Raw genomic sequence first — 20,185 nt, forward strand, 5'->3', positions numbered from 1 at the left:
GCTCCCTCAGACTCACCCTTAGTACCATTCTCTCTGCGTTTATGCATGCCTTCTATGAAACTGACCTCCATAAACTCAGCTACTTGAGAGCTAAGGGTGGGCTTGCAAGTCTGTAGGCTTGGGTTTTAGAGTAACCACCCTTCCAGTCATCATCTCATGGGCCTTACCACCCAAGGTCACACTGGGCCCCAGCTGGTGATGATCTGGGGATGATCTGTCACTATCTGCAGCATAAGCTGAGCGGAACCTCAGAGCATCTCCCATAGAGATGAGGCAAGTGTGGCATGGCTTCAGGGATATTGGGAGTTGTTTTTAGTCACTTAATTCCTTGAAGACATTTATTTATTCTCTTTTGAATTATGTTCCTCTGTTCCTTATACAGCATTTTGAAAGTAGTATTAATGTAGGGGCCTGATCACCCAAAAGTGAACACTTGGGTGGGACCCTCACCACCACTAACATTTCTTTCTTCTCTTGCCTTTCTATGTGCAGAGGATGACGTGGACCTAGAAGGGCTGGTGAATAACATGAACTCATCCCTGGAGAGCCTTAATTCGGCCTGCAACATGCAGTCAGACACGGTGCCCCTTCTTCAGAATGGCCAGCACACCGCCAGCAGCCAGCCAGCAGCCTCCAGTGCCCGGCCCCAGCCGCCACAGGCATCCCCAAGGCAGAAAGTGCAGCGCTCTCAGCCTGTGCACATCCTTGCTGTCAGGTGGGCCCAGAACCAGAGCAGCATAGACACTGCCCTCTGCTCTCCAAGTGGTGATGGGCAGTGACTGCCTAAGTTAGATAAGTTCCTCTTAATATCAAATGCAGTGGTTTTCCAGTAACCTTGGGGAAGATTGCCCACAGCCCCCTGTGGGTGCCTGAAACCAAACAGTCCTAAGCTCTCTCTATACTGAGGTTTTCCCTAGACATGCATACCTGTGGTGAATATTGCCTTATAAATTAGATACAATAAGAGATATACAGCAATAAAAGTAAAACAATAGTTATAACACTAGTGGAAATCATGTGAGTAGATCTCACTCTTCCTGTGTGATGCATGACATGACACTGTGATGAGACAGAAGGAAGTGAGTAGCACAGATATTGTGATGCATTGGGCTATTGTTGACTATGGAGGGTGGGGGGTACCCAACAGAAATGTCAAGCCATGCCTGTGCCTGCTGACACAAAGAACTGAAGTGCCATTCACAGGGTCCATGGGTACGCCATCCAACACTGCAGCATTTGGGGTAAGCCTAATAGCGGGCTAAGCATCTGTACATTTACTGAGCACCTGCTACACACCAGACACCATGCTAGTTGGGTAAATCTACAGAAAACCATCAAATGAAAAAAGCTCAGGGAAGAATTAAGGAGTAACCATGCTTCTAGTTTATGCTTTCCAAAGTAGGGTCTGCAGATCAGCAGCAGTGCCAACTTATGGGATGTGGTTAGAAATACACAGCTCCACATTATGATTCTGTTTTGGCCTAATCCTCCCTGGAAGATTGAACAGGGAAGCATCTGTGCTGGTGAGAAGAGTCTATCAGGGATGTTGAGGGGGTTTCCTGGGAGGTGGCAGATCCCCAAACTGAATCCAAGCTAATAAGAAAATGGGAGGTTGGTGAGTGGAAGTGATGCCATTGGAGGTGAGGGCTGAGTTGAAGGCTTTTATGCCCTTCCCAGCAGCAGGGAGGCAGGGTTGGGGACACGCAAGAGAGGAGGGTGTATATCAGTTTAGGTGACATAATTTTTGATTTGGAGGTTAGGGGTCAGGAAAGAGGGCCATATGGCTCCAGAGTATGTACTAATTAATGTGAGGTCTGTCTGGAGCCCAAGGACCTGCAGGTGATTGGGTCCTGAGGTGGAAAAGGGTGCAGTTAGTTGAGGGTGCTGCTGAACACATTCAGGCTTGTGATTCTGAAAAGGAGCTCAGGAACAGAAGAAAATGTGAGTGTGACTATTTTTGTCTTGAGTACAGGCAAGGAGGGTAGCTAGAAAGTTCAGCAGATGGTTGTGTTAAGGGGAAGATGTTGAGAACAGAGTAGACTCCCTTGGTTTGTGAAACCAAGCCAAGGAGGGGCAGCTCTTGGGGAGCCCTGCATGGCCTGGCTCAGATTCTGTGGGCTTCCGTGAATCTCAGGCATGCATGGCTTAGTGAGAACATCCAGAGCATGCCTGCCCCCACCTCTGTGCGTTGACAGGTGTGTGTGCCTGGACTGTGTTTGGGCCTGCTGCCTAGCCTCTGTCCTGTTGGAGTTTTGGTGGCTGCACTTTCTCAGCACCACATGTTCTGGGGTGTTTCTCCCCTCCTTGCTTCCAGAAACTTCTAAAAGGGCTCTTTCTGGCCTGACTTACTGGGTTTTCTGCAGCTTTCATAACCATTTTTCCCTAGGTGGCTCCTCTATCCTGGGAGGTGACAAGGGGAGGACTGCTTTCTGTTATGTTCATAGATGGTGAACCAACCCTTTCCTGACTATTTATGTATTATGTATTATTTCCCTCACTAGTTCCGGGGTCTATAAGGGAGACTCGTTTCTTGGTGAGTTTTCCAAGGCCAAGGGTCTGCTCATCCACAGCTGCCTTGAGGTACCCAGCAAGAGGGAGCCTTCCTGAGCAAACTAGGGGAGAAAGGGCCCAAGGGCAATGCAGAAGCAGAAGGGTATTGCCAGAGAGCCCAGCTCCTGATGATAGTGCCTATGCTGCCTCTGACATTTCAGCTTCAGGTTCTGGCTGAACTTGTCCTTTGTGATACTGGCTGCCTGTGCCTCATTCCCTGAGATAGACTTGGGTAGAGAAACCAAAGCTCATAGCAGAGGTGGAGGCCTGGCCTGAAGGGGGTGGGGTTCTCTCTAGCCTAAATAAGAAAGTCCTCAAGTCATGCTGGGGTGCTGGGTGTGCGCTACAGAGCAGCTCCTGATGGCTCCAACAGGCTGGGTATAGCCAGCTCTACCTCCCAGGCCCTGACCATCCCTGACATACATATATCTCAGCACCGTCCCCCCCCCCAAATATCTTCCTTTTGTGGTTTCCTATTGGGAAACATATGTAGTGTGCTTTCATCTTGGTGTAATGTTCCTTAGTTGTGCTGGGAAGTAGCTATGAAATGCTAGAGCATTTAAAAAAAATTAAGTTAAAAATTGAAATAATTTAGAAATTCTGGAATATCTTAATGAAGAGGGAAACTCTTCTGAGCTGCTAGGATATCAGAATATTCCTTCTTTATTCTGTAGATCAAAGATGAAAATCATTCTGTGGAGTTAAGTCACTGGGGATGCATCAGCAGGAGAACACTGGAAGTGGTGTGCTGGCCACGGCCTTCCCACCTTGTTCTTTGTCCCAGTGCTTAGACCCTGATGTGGCTGCCCTGCTGAGGCTAAAGCCGTTACTGGAGGAGCAGGATTTGTTCTCAATAAAAATAAGCTTTCTGCCACCTCATCAAGCCGTTGTAGGAATGGCTTTCCTATGTTTCATAACACTGATTCCTTTCTTGCCCTGGGAGATCTGGTGCCTTAAAATAAGCACGTCATTTCCTGGTCCACACAGAATGGCTAGACAGATCCTCCTTTGAAGTCAGAGACAAGTTGGTAAAGAAAGTGGGCACAGGGTAAATTTTCTAATGGCAAGTCTCCCAGGAAGGCTAATGGATTATTGATCTTACCAAACTGTAAAATGTACTCAAAAAGTTATTTGAAGGCAATGTACACAAAGGTGATTCTGAGGAGTGCTTACATAAGAGGTGGACCAGGAAGGCTGAGCAGACAGTAGACCAGTCTCTGCCTCTCCTGAAAGAGAGTCTACACACTGCTGATGCCCCCTCTCCCGGGGGGTGGGTGGAGGATGGGTGGCTAGAGCAAAAGGTGTCTTACCAGGAAACCCCAGGAGATGTGGTCAAAAAATTGCTGGCAGGACTCTAAAGAAAAAAAGCACTGGGCAGTCTGCATCATTTTGGCTTTGAATTTTAACTTGATTTCTCTGCCATTTTCAAAGTTACATCAGATTCATCATCTGTTGCCTACTGGTATGACAAGTGAGCTTTTCAGGAAGAGGTGGCCCTGGAAAAGTGCCAAGGAGTGCAGAGCAGGGTGTTGAATCAGCTGGGGACTTCAGGAAGATGGGTACATGAAGCTTTTATTCCAACCAGTTCAGTATCAGTCACCTTTCTTTGTAAATAGATGCACTCCACAGTTCAGATAAGAGTGCATGAAGCCTCCTCCAGGATTTTCCTCAGATAGATAGGTGTTCATTTCAAGAATGTTGAGGAGTCCCCGTTCTCATGCAGTTAGTCACAAAACCTGTTCACATACTGGGGGCATAGTGAACAGATGCCAGCAGCATTTTGTGTGCAGTACACGTACACGGTTGAGGTACAAGTGCACACAGACTTACAAAGACACAACTTCCTATCCTACAGGGCACCCAGAGAGGGAGCAGATTCTCTTTGACTCTAATGATGCCAACCTTTAAATTTTGTTTCTTTTTTTGGTTAAGGTGAAATACACTTAACATTTATCACATTAGCTACTTTTAAGCATTACTGAACACTCGGGATTGATAACCAGTCTCCCTATAACAGAAACTCTGGACCCACTAAATAGCACCTCCTCTGCCCTCATCTCTCTTCTCAGCCCCTGGCAGCCACAATTCTATTTCTGAGTTCAGTTGTTTTATATTGCCGTTCCCAAGACTCTTCCAGTATGTTTCCTTCTGGTAGTGGATTATTTCTCGTACATATTGGCTCAAGATTCTCTTACACTACAGCGTGTGTCAGAATTTCCTTCCTTTATTTTTTGGATAACTCTTTTTAGCTGTGTAGTATTCTATTATAGAGACACACCACATTTTCCTGTTCTGTCCATCCATGGATGAACACTTGGGTGACTTCCCTCTTTGGGCTATTGTGAAATTATGCTATTATGAACACATGCACTGATATCTACTGTTGTCTGGTCTCTGGGGTAACAGACCTAGCAGTAGTAATGCTGTGACATGGGATGGCAGGTTCTAACCAGCTTTTGACGCCTTCCTTCCTTGCAGGCGCCTTCAGGAAGAAGATCAGCAGTTCCGGACCTCATCTCTGCCGGCCATCCCCAATCCGTTCCCTGAGCTCTGTGGCCCCGGGAGCCCCCCTGTGGTTGCTCCTAGCTCCTTACCTCCGAACCAGCCGATTGTGAAGCAGGTGAGTAGCCCCCACTGCACCAAGGTGGCCATTACTTTAGGGACAAATGGGGAAGTCCTGAGATCGCTCTTTGGGTTTTCTTGTTGCTGTTGTACTTTTGTCTTACAAGACATTTTAATTTATTGGTCAAAAGTACACTTAATAAGTTAGGGATGCATTAGTGGAGTTTTTAAAAATTACATTTGCTTATTGTGTGTAGGGGTGGGGGCCCATGTACCACGTTGCATGTGCAGAGTCAGAGGACAAATTTGGGGAGTCAAATCTCTCCTTCCACTATATGGGTCCTGAGGATCGAACTCAGGTCTTTGGGCTTTGCAGCCAAGAACGTGCATCCTCTTGCTGGCCCAAGGAATGAATATATATATATATATATATATATATATATCTTTATATTTATATTTAATATTATTTATTTTTATTTTATGTGTTTGCCTGCATTTATGTAAGTGCACCCATGTGGATGCAGTGCCCACAGAAGCCAGAAGAAGGTGCCAAATTCCCTGGAACTAGAGTTACGGATGGTTGTGAGCTGCCATATTGGGTGCTAGGAACCAAACTTAGGTCCTCTGTGAGAGCAGCCAGCACTCTTAACCACTGAGCCACCTCTGTAGCCCCTATCCAAAAATTTAAACAGTTTTAACGGGTATGGTGGTACATGTCTTTAATCCCAGCACTTGGGAGGCAGAGGCAGGCAGATATCTATGAGTTCAAAGCCGGTCTGGTCTACATAGTGAGTTTCAGGCCAGCTGGGACTACAGGGAGACCCTGTCTCAAAGAAGACAAACAACCTTTTTTTAACTGGTTTTAAAATAAGTTGATGATTTGATGGTTGGAGAGGAATTTGTGCTCTTTTAAAGAAATTGTGCTGCTAGGTCATCCTGATCACACAGACCTGGTGTGGTACTGCTTGTGCCCAGGCACCTACTCTTCAGTACAGGATAGTCAAAGAACTCTCATCTTGAGGTCTGGACTTTGAATGTGGCCTGCTCAAGGCAAAAGAATCTCCACTTGACACAGGAGATAACAGCTGCCCTTTTTAAACTTAAGTTTCTCCTTTGAAGTAGGACTGCAAGATAGATATCCAGTTATTGGCCGCGAGTGAAACGACCCAGTGCCAGCCACTCAGCTTATCAGGGATACTAAGCAAAGAAATCTGTTGGCTTCTCTCACCCCTGGGTACTGAGGTGGAAGCAGGAAAGCTGAGGGCTCTGCAGGGCCCCCATCCTGCTGCAGTATGATTTGGGGGTGGCAAATATAATGGAGACAGTGGCAGTGTCTGCATTGTGCTGCTGATGTGTACTAGGCTGTTTTGAGCGGCTTGGGTACTCACTGCTGCACTCATGTATTTCTCAAGCCAGCCCTATGAATTAGGTACAAATGCTGTTTGTTATCATTCTCCTGCAATGAAGGAAACTGAGGCTGGTGTTGGCAGAGAGCTGTGTGTGACCTGGCTTCAGGGTCCTGAGTATTCACAGGCTTCCTGCCAGTTTGACTGTTTTCTTTCAAACAGTGCTGTTGAGAAGGTTCTGTGCTTTCCCACCAGATTTGCTCCTCTTCCTACTTGCCCACCCCTGCTGTTCTCTGACACAGGGAGCCAGCCAGCTCTGTTCTGTGCAGTCCTGTGTCACGTAGCGCAGGCCTCTCAGGCGCTAGGCTTTTGTCTAATATTCACTGGCTTTGGAGCACTGCTCCCCTTGAGCGCCTCTCAGGCCGCCTGCATTATGGCACTGTCAGACTTAGAAGGTGAGGTCAGTGTTCCTTGTCTGGGAGCCAGCGCTGGCCTGGCTTCTGCACACAGTCACATGCTGAAGTGCATCTGGGCTGTCTACCTCCCTGGTGACCTTCTGCCTCCAGTAAGGATCCTGATGAGCGTGTATGGGTTTGTTGCTGAGGTTGTTTACAAGTTTCCCGTCCTGAAGTAGACCACAAAAGTACTATCTGGCCCTGGCCTTGACTGGCAAGAAAACGAGCCTCCTCCCCACGGATTGTCCAAATTTGTAAGAATAAGGAAACCCAGGAATTTTGCCTGCTTATGTTTTTCTTGGGATTGGAGTTGGCGCCTTATGAGAACAGTGCAGTGGCGTGTTTGTTGTCAGATGCCTCAAGCCGACTGGGACCAGCAAGAGCACGGAGGGTGTTTCTTGCTTGTTGTGGAACACCAGTGTTCTTTGTGACTGGTTTTTTGTTTTTTGTTTATTTTTCTTTACTCCTTGACAATTTTATAAATGGTGTATTTTGCTCATATCACCCCCATATTCCCCCCTCATTCTCTAATCATTTCTTCTTTCCAGAAATCCCCATCCTACTTACGTGTCTTTTTATTGTTGTTGTTGCAAAACTTTTATTACATCTATTTACTGGGAGGATGCATATGCATATGGTCATGTGGAAGTCAGAGGACAGCTTACAGGACCCAGTTCTCCTCTTCTACCACGTAGGTCATGCCAGGGATCAAACTCTGGTTCTCAGACTTGGCCATGGGTGCCTTTACCTACTGAACCATCTCACCAGCCCTTTTGTTTTTGTTTTAACCTATTGAGTTTTATTATGGTTGCTTGCATGAGCATGGGTGGGAAGGGGGTGCTATTTACTGCAATATGGGCAGTTTATCAGGGGCTACACCACTGAGGAAAATGATCCTACCTCAGCAACCATTAATTCCTTCAGCTGGAAGTGGGGCCTCCTGTGGCAGGGTTTTTGTTTTACTAGTTTTTTCTTTTACAGTTTCATACATGTATATAATACGTACTGATTACTGTCATTCGCCACTCTCTCTCTCCTACCCCCTATCTACCCCTCCACATCCCTGCACAGCTTTCTCAATTTCTTGTCTTTTTATTTTGTGATCCACTGAGTTTAACCAGGGTGGGTTTGGCACTATCCATTAGAATCTGATGGGCTCACTAGTGGATGCTGCTGTTTTTAAACTGGGGGAGGGGTCCTTATTCATCTTTTCTTCTGTCTTGAACCTTGTGGAAGGATCCTGTGGTTCCTCCTGGAGCTAAGCACCATACCACCTGCTAGACTTTTGAGTACAGGATCCTAGCTGGAGATGCTTTGGGTGAAAGTGCTTGAGTTCCATTTGGGTCCTGTTCTTTGTCACTTGCTTGATGGAAGGAGAAATTGGATATTATTTACCTTTTCATATGAAGTCAGAGTATATAATATTGGAAGTGGGGGCCAGTGAGTGTGAAGCAGGATAAAATATATATATTTTCATAGCTAAAATACAGATTTTTAATATAAAATTTATGCATTATTTTCAGTGTAGCCTGCCTGAGGAACAGTCTCTCAGGGCAAAAAGTAGGAAAAGAAAAATGTACTAAGGTCTTGGGATGCTACCTGGGGACAAGGAAATATTCAGAAGCCTACCTGTCACATCCTTGAGTTCCCATGTAAGAAGGTTCATGATGGACAAGGGGCAAGAAAGAAAAGGAGAGGTGTTAAACAACCACGGGAAAATAAAAATTATTCTTGCCATGGGCTTTATAGCAAAGCATTCTGAAGTCCTGCTTAGATAAGTCAGTACTTCCAGTTCCCTTGGGTTTCTCTTCTGAGGGGTTTCAGTGGCTGCTTAATGGAGCAAGAGTGGTCACTGGACCCTGACTCTGGAGAGGAAATGGAGTGGTATGGACCTGGTGCTCATCACACACCACTTCCCCAGCGCCAACTCCCAGGAGGACGAGGATGTGAGCCGTGGGCTGTGGCACGTGGGTGGACACGGCCCCTGTGGCACAGCCCTTTGAGCCAGCTGAAACATCAAAGACCTTGAGCACCATAAAGTGCTGGCACAAGCTGCCTTCTGCTCATGCAGCCTTGTGGGTGGGTTGCTGTCAGGCTGGGTTCCCCTGCAGTGCCAGCCTGGCTCCTTCACAGAGTTGCAAGATACCACATGGGAGCTCAGCAGCCTACAGATGCAGGAGGTTACAGGACTCAGGGAAATGAGAGAGAGGGAAAACTTAAGGGAACAGAGAAGGGCCCCAGCCCCGCCACCGCCAATGGCCATCTCTCTCCAACTTGCCTGATTTGGCTATCATCCCAAAACCCCTACCCTGGGCCAGCTCTTTGGCAGATCCTGCAGCTAGAAAGCTGGCCACTGTGTGTGCTCAGCATGTCACGACAGAGCAGGAAGCTATGCAAGGTGAAGGCAGAAGGGAGCAGGCAATGGCTAAGAGATAATGGTAAGATGTAGAAAGAAGGTGTCATTCCACCTGGAAGAGAGGTCTTATGCAGCAGCCTGCATCCACTTGGGGAACTGTGGAGGGCACAAACAGCCCCCAGCTTGGGGCCATGCTGGGGCTAAGTTCTTGGTAGAGATGCAGTCCTTTGTGGGTCCTTGACCTCACTTAGGTCATCCTCATGGTTGGCAGTTATAGCTGAGCTTTCTGAGTACCTCTGATTCTCTGGTTTGGGGACACTGAAAATGGCTACTATTGACAGCTTCCAATTAGAGATTACAGTGTTGAGACCAAACCAGCTAATTGCCCCCTTATTCCTTTGCCACCTGGGACTTCAAGGCCTCTGACCTCCCAGGTTCTGTTCCTTTTCTGCCCAGGGGCTGTGATGACAGCACAGTCTGGTCTGATTATAGCTCATTACAGTCTCTGCACTGCCACTGTCCCGAGTACAGCTTGTCCAGAGTGCTGTGGACTTGGCAGCCTGGCAAGAAAGTCCCTTGTTGGAAGGGGCACTGCCAGGTCCAGTGACAGGATTCGTGGTGTTCACACAGGCCTCTCAGGACCAGAGAAGATTTAGGGCTTCCTGCCTTAGACTCCAGCTTCTTGGATTTCTCTTTTGTTTTACTGTGCTCTATGAAGGTTCAAGCAAAGCAGTTTAGTTTGCTTAATAGTATTTATACTCCAGTGGTGGATTCATGTAAGGTTATATTCTGGAGTCATCACTGAAGGCCTGCTTATTCATAGAAGGTAAAAGAAAGTAGATCCTTAGATCACCACATGTATAGTCCCCATACCACAAATCTGCAGGTGCTAAGGTGGTACAGTATTGGTACAGAAACTGCTCAGTCCTCCCATTCACTCTGCCATCTCTAGATGACTTACAGTCTTTTATCCTTTCTGAATACTGTGTAAAATGTTAAATTTCTAAAATAATTTCTGTCCGCTGTTGGTAGAATTCCCTAGGCAATGAGCCTGATTAGACAGAGAGTGGACCATATGAATGTTGTGTCACAGGAAGCATTCTCTTTGACCCATGATTGAACATAGAAATAATAATATAACCTTGCATATCTTCCAGCAGTTACACTTGACTGTTTCAGAACTGATGAGTGCATCTTATGTGAAGGTACAATGTGTGTGAAAATTGTTATGCCACTTATTTAATAGCTTTTAGTTTCATTTAGTGATTCAATTTAAAGTTGTGTAGGTGTATCTATTTATCAAAAGTTAAAATATCTGAGTGTCAAAGTTCTTTCTTCCAGAGGGCAGTAAAATTAAATCAGTCAGCACCCAGACACTCCATATGTATCTGAAGATTGTCTTAAATGTCTGATCCTTCTGCCTCCACGTCCCCAGTGCAAGGATTATAGCCACGTGTCACTAAGCTCAGTTATCCAGTGCTAATGATTGAATCAAGGGCTTCGTACATGCTAGATAAGCACTCTACCAACTATGCTACATTCCCAGCCCTACAGCAAGCTTCTGGGTCTTGAGATTGTGTTCCATGCCCATGGTGGGTGTTGTCTTAGAGACATGGGGTTGGCTGTCCATTGGTCCTGCTGGGCTGCTGTGGTGGTTTTCCTTGCTTTCTGTGCCTGGATGAATTCAGACTCAATGGTCCTCATTCATGCAAGACCCCAAGAGCCTTCTCTGCCTCTTGATTGAACATCACAAGAGCTCAGCAGGGCATGTACTTTTAAGTCTTGCTCTTATCTGACAGTAGCTGAGTGCTTATTGTGTGCCTGGTGGGTATCAACCCCAAGTATATAATACAGGCATGTAGAATCTGCCCTGTGACTTATAAAATCAGGGATGGGGGCTTGAATTGTGGCTAAAGCCCAAGAGTAGAGCTGCACACATTGTTCTGGGCCTGATGGGAGCTTGTGAGCTAAGCCAAGCTGTCATCTTTCTAGCCAGCACTTTAGTGCTGAGGACAGGGCCTTCCTGTGTGCCTAGACCTAGCTGGGTATGTGACAGACTCAGAGAGTAAGCCCTGTAGGGGTAGGAGGAGGTGCCTTGTAGAAAACGCGTTTGGGCTGAGCCCAGGTCACAGGTAAAGGTAATCCACTTCTCCCCGACCACACACACACACACACACACACACACACACACACACACTTCAGGAAGCCTAGCTTGCAGACTATATCCCCTGCCATGACCTTTCTGTCTCCTTCTGTGATATCAGAAAAGAGAATGCAACTTGGGATATGGCCTTTCCTCCAGGGATACTGAGTGCAGCTGCACAGTCCAGGCTGAGGGGAAGCAGTGTACTCTGGGTAGCAGTTCTAAAGGGCTGCTGGCAAGAAAGCCTGTTGGAGGACAGGCTTCCCTAGTCCTGCTGCTCCAGACCTTGTGATTTGTTATTTCAGACAGATCTCAGCTCAGAGGTGTCAGAGCTGGAGGGGAAGAGGAGCCACACAGTGAGATTTGGGTAACTACATATTAGGAAATGTGGGTTCGCCTGGATGGAGGAAACCTCAGCTGAGGAATTGCTTCCATTGAATTAGCCTGTGGTTATATCTGTGGAGCATTTTCTTGATTGTTGAGTGATGTGGGTGGTGCCACCTCTGGGCAGGTAGTCCTGTATTGTACAGGAAAAAGCAGGCCTTGCATAGGCCAGAGGAGCAAGCCAGTAAGCAGCATTCCTCCATGGCCTATGTTCCAGATTCCTGCCTTGAGCTCCTGCCCTGTCTGATGAACTGAAGGTGAAATAAACCCCTTCCTCCCCAAGTTGATTTTGATCAGTGTTCTTATCACAGCAATAGAAAGCTAACCAGAACAGTTCTGTAAGTTGCCTTGATCATAATGTTTTATCACAGCAACAGAAAAGTAACACAAGGTAAAGCAGAATATGGAGAATGGTTAGCGATCACAAGGGAATGGTGGGCATCTTCACTCTTTGGGCCAAGATAGCAGCCTGCTCTCGTAGTGCTGAGCCATCCCTGTGAGCATCCCAGAGAGGTTAGCTGCCTTCTGGGATGGAACCAAGCAGCAAGAAACACTCTGTCTACCACAACTAGAGGGGTCAGCATGAAATAAACTTGGTCAGGATGAGCTCAGAGCTCTCAACCTCACCTACTTCAAAGATGTTCTAGGGCTGCACCCTCCTGACCTTGAGAAGTCTGCACCTTAGGTTTGAATGATACCCCAATGTAGTACCGGTTCCTTTTGGTGCTGAAGGTAGAAGCTTTATGCTGAGAGTTGTGGGAGCCCAGTACTTGTTTCTGAAGAACCCTCTGTTCTAAGGCAGGGTAAAAGAAGCTTTGTATGCACTCACATGGGAGCCTCGTCATGGTGCCAAGCTAACTTGGGAATGACAGTGGTTGAGGAAGGCCTCTCTAGGATAGCACTGCTAAGAAGCCAGCAGTCTTCCTCTTGCTCAGCCTAGGACCAAGAGAGACCCCATTGTCACAGGTGACAGTGGCAGCAACAGAACTGCTGGGTTTATGGAGCTCCATGCTGTCTCAGCTGCTGTCATGATGCATTTGGCTTCAGAAAACCAAACAGCAAACCTGGCTGGCTTCCTTCATGAAGAAGCTTACCTTTCATGGGCTAGGTTGTCTAGGGCAGGAAGCCCCAGCTGTCCCAGTTTTGTTCTGTGTTGTGAAACTTGCACACTGTCTCTGCAGCCAGAGCTGGTATGACCAGAGTTGAGCTTGTCAACCAGCAGCAGCCATTCCATCCCATAGTCAGTGAGTCAGGTGCTTGGACACATGCAGCAGTAAAGGGGGAAATGGAGGTGTATCTGGGGTGCCTTGATGCACAGGATGCAGTGAATAGGGTCATGGTTCTACTGTGGAAGCAGGGGATGAGGTGGCTTGTACTATCAAAGTACAGAGTGCTGAGAATGACAGGGATGGAGGGAGCCAGAGGAGCAACTCTGGTCGATACTGGGTAGCGATGCTGAATTCACAGCAGGGACAGCAGTCATGCACAGCATTGTTGGGCTTCTCTTTCCTTCAGCCAATAAAGAATTTCATGTGACCACGTAATAACTTGTTAGAGCACATTTTTCCATTTAGCCTCATATTGTACCCCATCATTAATGGAGCATAAATATTGTCTTAGCTCCAATCAGTTGTTCTCTCTTTAATTTTAAAAAGTTAATTTTCTGGAACTGAGTTAATGGCCTTGCATAGAATTCTGTGCCTAAATTTCTAATGACCAAACTGGGGTCTTCTGAGGCTTTTAACTACAGTTGATGAATGTGCTATGACACGAGACCTTGTTTGGTGGGAAAATCTAATCCTGGTCATCACAGGCTGAGAAGCCTCCTTCCTGTTTCCATTGGTGTGGGTCATATGTACTCAAGTCTGCCCTAAAGCAGTATGTTCTTGGGCTTCAGTGACCTCTCGTCTCACAGAAGGCCTCAGCCTCCCATGTACAAGGCCACCTTCTCTGAGTACCTTCACAGTTTCTTGTGTCATCTTTTCTGGTGTCTTCTGAGATCAGAAGACAGTGGGACCTAGTCCTAACTGAAGTTTAGCCTGAGTTAACCCCAAGCTGGGGCAAGCTGGCTGCTCAGAGCAGTCTCTGGGCTGTGGTGGGAGGTCAGAAGTGAAAGGGGCTCCGTGGGTCAGAAGCAATGTTGTCACCCCATGATGGCCACTCATGGTTTCCCTGGCATGACACACCCATCAGCTTAAAAGATAAAATCCTCTGCTCAGGATGACCATCCCTTTGTCCTGTGACTAACTGCTCACTCGCTTCTCTCCAGGGAGCCCTGCCTATGGCCTGTCTCTCCTCTGCAGGCCCAGTATGTGGAGAGTGAGCTCCAGGCCATGAACCAGGACAGGGTTGGTGGTCCTCAGGTGCCCTGCCACTTCTGAGCAGCAGCCCTTCTGAAAGCCTGGGTTTCTTGTCTGTCACAGGAGGCTGATGTCACTGACCCTGGCCTCTCAGGGTAGTTATGATGTTGAACTAGCACATAGGAAAATGTAGGCACAGTGCTGTCTCTTCCCATGCTAGCATCACCTCTGTCACCATGGGTGCATGTTTGATCCTCACCTCCTCTTGTGGAATAGAACAGGACTGGAGAGATGTGCTCAGGAGGCAGCTGAGGCCCAAGAAGGGCAAAGCCGCTGAAGTGTGAAAAGAATAGGGCTCAGATCCAAGACCACTCACATCTGAGACCTTTGTCTGCACAGCGGGTTCCAAGGAGCAAAAACTGCTCTTAGCACACTGAACATTTGCGTAGCATTTTGTTAGATAGGAGTATCCACAGGGACTTAACAAATCAAATGGGCAAAAACCACCAGCCTAGGCTATGGATGCAACTCTGGTATAACATTTGCTTAACAAGTACAGGGCTATGGGTTCAATTCCCAAGTACTGTCAAAAATAAATACCAGATTAGTAAATCTTGCTGCAGGCCTGCCTGCTAGCACCATGAAAAGATGGACGTTTTCACCAGTTTAATCCTGTGTCTTGTGACTCTTCATGATCCTGCATCAGGCAGGCTCTGAGATGGGTGATGCTGGTAGGGTGTGGTCTGCCTTTGAGGATTCATAAGTTGGAAGACCATCAGGCACATGTACAGTAGAGCCTGGTGAACCTGTAAGCAACCCTGAGCCTCTTGTCCACAGCTAGCTGCTGGTGCTGGTGCTGGTGCTGGTGCTGTGTGCTGGCGTTTTGTTCCTTGCCGATCAGCACGAGTTTTAGAAGCAAGACTGCACTGAGTGCTTCTTCCTGTAAGGAAGCCCAGCTAGCCCTTCCTTCAGTTTTTCTTGATTTTAGCTAACGACAGTGGGGCAGCCTGATTCTGGCCACATCCTGGCATTCTATAGTCCTTTTTCTTTGGTGAATTGACTGAGAGTCCTTTACCTGCCTTTCTTGGCTTGCATTTTCTGGCAACTCAGTGACTTGCATTATGGAGAGAAACAAGAAAACACAAATCTGTAGTTAGGGAAATTAGTATTCCCTACCACCTTCTCAGAAGTACACATTTCTTACTTGGTTTTAGAGGATCTGAAAAAGCTATCAGGGGAAACCCAAGTTAACCTAGAGCTTTTTGAAATTTTTAAAAATCACTTTATATCCAGTACCTGCAGATTTCCCACTGAACCTACTTTGGGCATTGGTACTAAACTGACCACAGTAAAATGGTGAAGGCTGCTCCGCTGTCACAGTAGACTGTAGCTGTACAGCTAAAGAATCATCCCTAATGCTGAGACAATGCCTTCATGTTAGTGTTCAAGTGATGCAGTCACAGCAGGGAGCTGTGATCTGGAGCAGGCCATGCACTTTGCTAAGTAGAAGATAGAAAATCATCCCAGGAATCTCATGTGAAATCCTAGCCTAGGTTTCTCTGCACTATAAAATATCTTCTATAAGCCCTATATATGTGAGGAGCCTAACAACTGATCATTATAGCCTCAGATAGCTCTTATCTCAAAGGAGCACTGGAAACGTGAGCATTTAAACTGTATCTTTTACACGAAGGACCACCATACTTTTGCCAGAAATTTAATGTTTGTCCTGCTTGTATAGGAATCAACATAATAAGAGTCCAGCAAGGGCACAGGGAGCACTTATCCATGGGTATTGTTGATTTCAAAAGGCCCTCCTTGCTAGGAACCATAAATGATTTTCCTGAGAAATTTGATTTGCTAGTTGTTAACTAATGCTTTGACTTGAAATTTCATGAGGAAATGGGAAATCACCAGCTAGTGAGCTTATTTTTTGAGACAGGGTCTCCCTGTAGCCCGAGCCATCCTGGAATTCACTCTGTAGGCCAGGCTGGCCTTGATCTCACAAAATCTGCCTGCCTCTGCCTCCTAAGTACTGAGATTAAAAGCATGTACCACCATGGCCAGCTGCTAGTGCACTTATTATCTGAAAAACTTCTGTCCCAGTTAGCTTTAGCTGTCAACTTGACACAGCCCAGAGTCATCCGAAGGAATCTCATTTGGGGGATTGCCTAGATTAGATTGGCCTGTGGCCATGTCTATGAGAGATCGTCTTGACTGATGATTAACGTGAGAGGGCCCAACCCACGTTTGGGTGACATCATCCCTAGGCAAGTGGGTCTGTCCAGGCTATATAAGAAAGCTGACTGCTGAGCATGATTCAGGGTACAAGCCTGCCAGCAGCATTCCTCTGTGGTCCCTGCCTCCAGATCCTGCCTTGACTTCCCTCAGTGATGAACTGTGACCTAGAAGTGTAAGCCACATTACACCCTTTCCTTCCCAAGTTGCTTTTGATAGGAATGTTTCATCAGAGCAACGGAAAGCAGATGAGACTGGCTTCTGCGATGGCATGGCCTATCACAGGCATGTGATCAAACAGTGCTCTGGTTTGTTTGTGCTGCTGTTAGAATCTGCAATTTATCCAGTGGGTATGCAGCAGCCAGACCCACATCACATGAATATCTGCTCTTCAGAGATGCAGATTGAACATCACTTATCTAAAAATGAAATCGGAAATGGCTCCAGATTCCATGATGCCAACAAGTGGAAGCTTCTATCCCTGAGACTTCTTGAAATTATACTAAAATTCCTGAAACATACTAAAATTAGTATTTTATTATAGAAAATTACCTTCAGGCTGTAAATTATGTCTACTTACAGAACATAAATTTTATGTTTGGACTTGGGTCTCATCCCCCAGATAACCTCATTATACATATGCAAATATTCCCATCAGAAGAAACTCAAAACGAGAAACATTTCGGGTTGAGGATACTCACTTTTGCCTATGAGCAGCCAGAGAGTATTCTTTTCTCACAGTCTATACCTACACCAATTCTCTTGATTTAGGAAATACTGTTTCATGGAATTATAAAGTTGAAAAGTCTCAGACCTTGGTTGACGGCACTCTGTGCCACAGTGGAAGTCTTTGCCACCGTTACTGAGTATTAATTCTTGGCCTTTTCATTGCTGTGGGGGACATTAATCCAAGTGTAAAACCACATCCTGGACTGGGAGTCACCCTTCCTCCATCTCTGTGCCTGCCCCATGAGGCTTCTCGATGCCCCACCTCCATGCAGCTGCCCATCAGGCCAGCATGTCCTGCATGCATCTGCCTTTTCTTTGCTTCCACTTCTGCTCTTCTTGTGCTTTCCCCTTAGTCTCTTAACCAACCTAAGTAGAGTCATAACAAACATAAAAATGATAAAGAATCCCTGGAGGAAACCAAGCAAGGGCATTTTGAGTGCCTTCGACAGAGGGAATGTGGTAAACATCCTCCCGAGGCTGTGGATGCCAAGTCTCCGCACTTCTAGGAAAGAGAACACAGATGTTGACCCTGTCTGGAAAGGTTAATAATTACATGTCCTCTGGTTCCCTAGAGAACTAAATGCAGATGACTGGTGGTTTATCTTTCACCTTACCTCAGATTAGTTTCCTTCTTGTAATATTACCAGCAGACACTCTGTCCCGAAACAAAGCAGCAGTTCCTAATGATTTTATCGGGTTCTAGCATCTTCTGATTCATTTATATGAGGGGTGCATTCCTCTGCTTTGTTCCCTGAGAGTGTTTCTGTTCACACAGGCCCTGGTTTCTCCACAGAACTCTGGAAGGGCACCAGATCAGTGGTAGGATTATCATAAACACTTGAAGAAAAAGGAAGCAACATTCTTTTCTTTTTTATTTAACTTTGGAATATAACTGTGATCAACCCTTTTAGTTCTGATCATTACGCTGTTAAAAACAATACTTTTTAAATGTTCTTTTATAGATTTTTAAAAATTCTATATGCTTGAGTGTTGCCTGCCAGAAAAGGGTGTTGGATTATCTGGGAGTGGAGTTAAGTGTGGATGTTAGCTGCCAGGTGGGTACTGGGAACTGAACCTGGGTTCTCTGCAAAAGCAGCCAGTGCTCTTAACTGCTAAACTATCTCTCCATCACCCCCAAACAATATTTTAATGGCAGTAAATGTGTTAGTTTGCCATTACTGTAACAAAATACCCAAGGTACACCTTGTAAAGAGAAAAGGTTTGTTCTGCACTCTGCTGCTTGGCCATGGCTCGGTATCTGTCTTGCTGTCCAGATGTCTAAGCTGTGATGCTATACCTTGTAACTTTTATCACAGTTTCAGTTCTCTCCCCAGTTCCTACAGAGTGCCTTCAGCATATGTATCACTATATCCATTCACAAGGGTTTACGTAATGCAATACCATAGGAGAGACGGAATAAGTTTTAAGACCTGTGAGCCCTGTCCCCACACCTGGAGTCTTTCTATACCTATGTGTCCTCTCCAGTGATAGAGAGACCCAGAGATCCCTTGTGACTTTGGAATCCTGCTTTCCCCCAGCAAGGGTGGCTTTCTGTACCTCACGTGGTCAGCAGCTACCTGCAAGGACTCTGTAGCTTGTGTCTTCAGAATCTTCTGGCCACCTGAGCAGGTCCTCTGACATGGCCTTGGCTGCTTTCTGGGTGTATTCCATGTACTTCTGTGTGTGGGGCCATCCCCTAGAGCATGGTTAAGGAGTCACACCCTTAAAGAAACCTACTCTTTCACTCCCAGAAGCTATTAACTGTCCATAGCTCCTCACTTAGGAGCCGGAGCTCATGGACAGCTTTCCCCTCCATGCTGGAATGTTAACTGGATTGATCTTGTACAGGTCTTGTGCAGACAGCCACAGGTGCTGTGAGTTCATAAACGCAACCCACCCTCCCAGTCTTTCCCAACCTCTGGCTCTTACAGTCTTTCCTCTCCTTCTTCTGAGATGATCCTTGAGCCTGGCGGAGGAGGTGTGATATAGATGTCCCATTTGTGGCTGCGCACTTTACAGTCACTTATTCTCTGTACTTTGACCGGTTGTGAGTTTCTGTGTTAACCACCATCCACTGTACAAAGAAACTTCTGATGAAGTCTGAGAGTTGCATAATCTATGAGTAGAGAGATAGAAATTTAGAGGGAAGTTTGATACTATGTCCACTTAGCAAAATAATAGTAGTAAGTTCACCCCTAGGACCTGTGAGCTCCCTAACCATGGGTTCTTGGCCAGATTTACGATATTAGGCCTGTGTTTCCTCCTGTGGAACAGGGCCTTAAATCCAAGCAGAAACTGGTTGGTTACCCCCATAACATTTATGCCACTGTTGTACCTATGGCTATATCTTGCCACCCTGGTCATTATTTCAGTTCACAGTGTTCACAGCTGGATAAGACTGTTGATGACTTTTTTCCTCCAGCAGCCTGCATATATTCTTCTGGTACTATAAAAGCTAGCCATCCAGGAAGAAGTGTTTTCCTATGTCCTGTGACCAATGTGTGTGGTATTTTCAGCAACAGGATCTTACCATCAAGTTCAAGTGGGTAACCAGGAGCAATAGCCCATATTGTATTGGGGGTTTCCATGACACCTCTGACCAACAACCCCAGGGAAAATATCCCACACCTGGCACTGGGCTTTTGGGGCCATTGTTAATTTCCTGATGTTGATCATTGAACTATGATTATATAAGAATGTTCCTGTTTTTATGAAAATCACACAGCCTGTCTAGCAGACCCATGTAGACAGAGAATAGAAAACGAGCGACTGAATGGGGCCAGATGTTCCTATTTGGGGAGCCCAAATGAATAATATCCAGAAAGTCTGTACTACTTAAAATTTTCTGCAAGTGTGAAATTATTTCAAAATAAAATGCTAAACCAAAAGCAACAACATAAAAAAAAACTCCTCTATTTAAAACCAAAAATATGCCTCTATGCACACACATTTCCTTGTGCTCTTCCCTACAAGGTGACAAAAAGACAGAAATCAACAGAACATGCCACCCAAGTTCTCTGTGTCTATCAGAAGTGCATCTTTGAATGCACAGGCCAGGGTGAGCTCTGCAGGAGACCTGGCTGGGACCCTATGAGGGTCCTGAAAGCTGAAGGGGATATATA

General features: G+C 46.3%; 1 protein-coding gene across 3 annotated transcripts in view; it reads left to right on the forward strand.

Moving 5' to 3' along the window:
* Window positions 1-20,185, forward strand: part of Grb10 (growth factor receptor bound protein 10) — a 138,837-nt gene that overhangs the window by 77,012 nt on the left and 41,640 nt on the right. For all 3 annotated transcript variants that reach the window (XM_029554173.1, XM_029554175.1, XM_029554174.1), the window contains 2 exons: window positions 493-715; window positions 5,029-5,170. In XM_029554173.1, coding sequence (XP_029410033.1) covers window positions 493-715; window positions 5,029-5,170 — 365 coding nt within the window. The remainder of the gene's footprint in view (window positions 1-492; window positions 716-5,028; window positions 5,171-20,185) is intronic.

The sequence above is a fragment of the Nannospalax galili genome, unplaced genomic scaffold, assembly GCF_000622305.1.
Source record: "Nannospalax galili isolate Female #2095 unplaced genomic scaffold, S.galili_v1.0 scaffold304, whole genome shotgun sequence".
NCBI lineage: Eukaryota > Metazoa > Chordata > Mammalia > Rodentia > Spalacidae > Nannospalax > Nannospalax galili.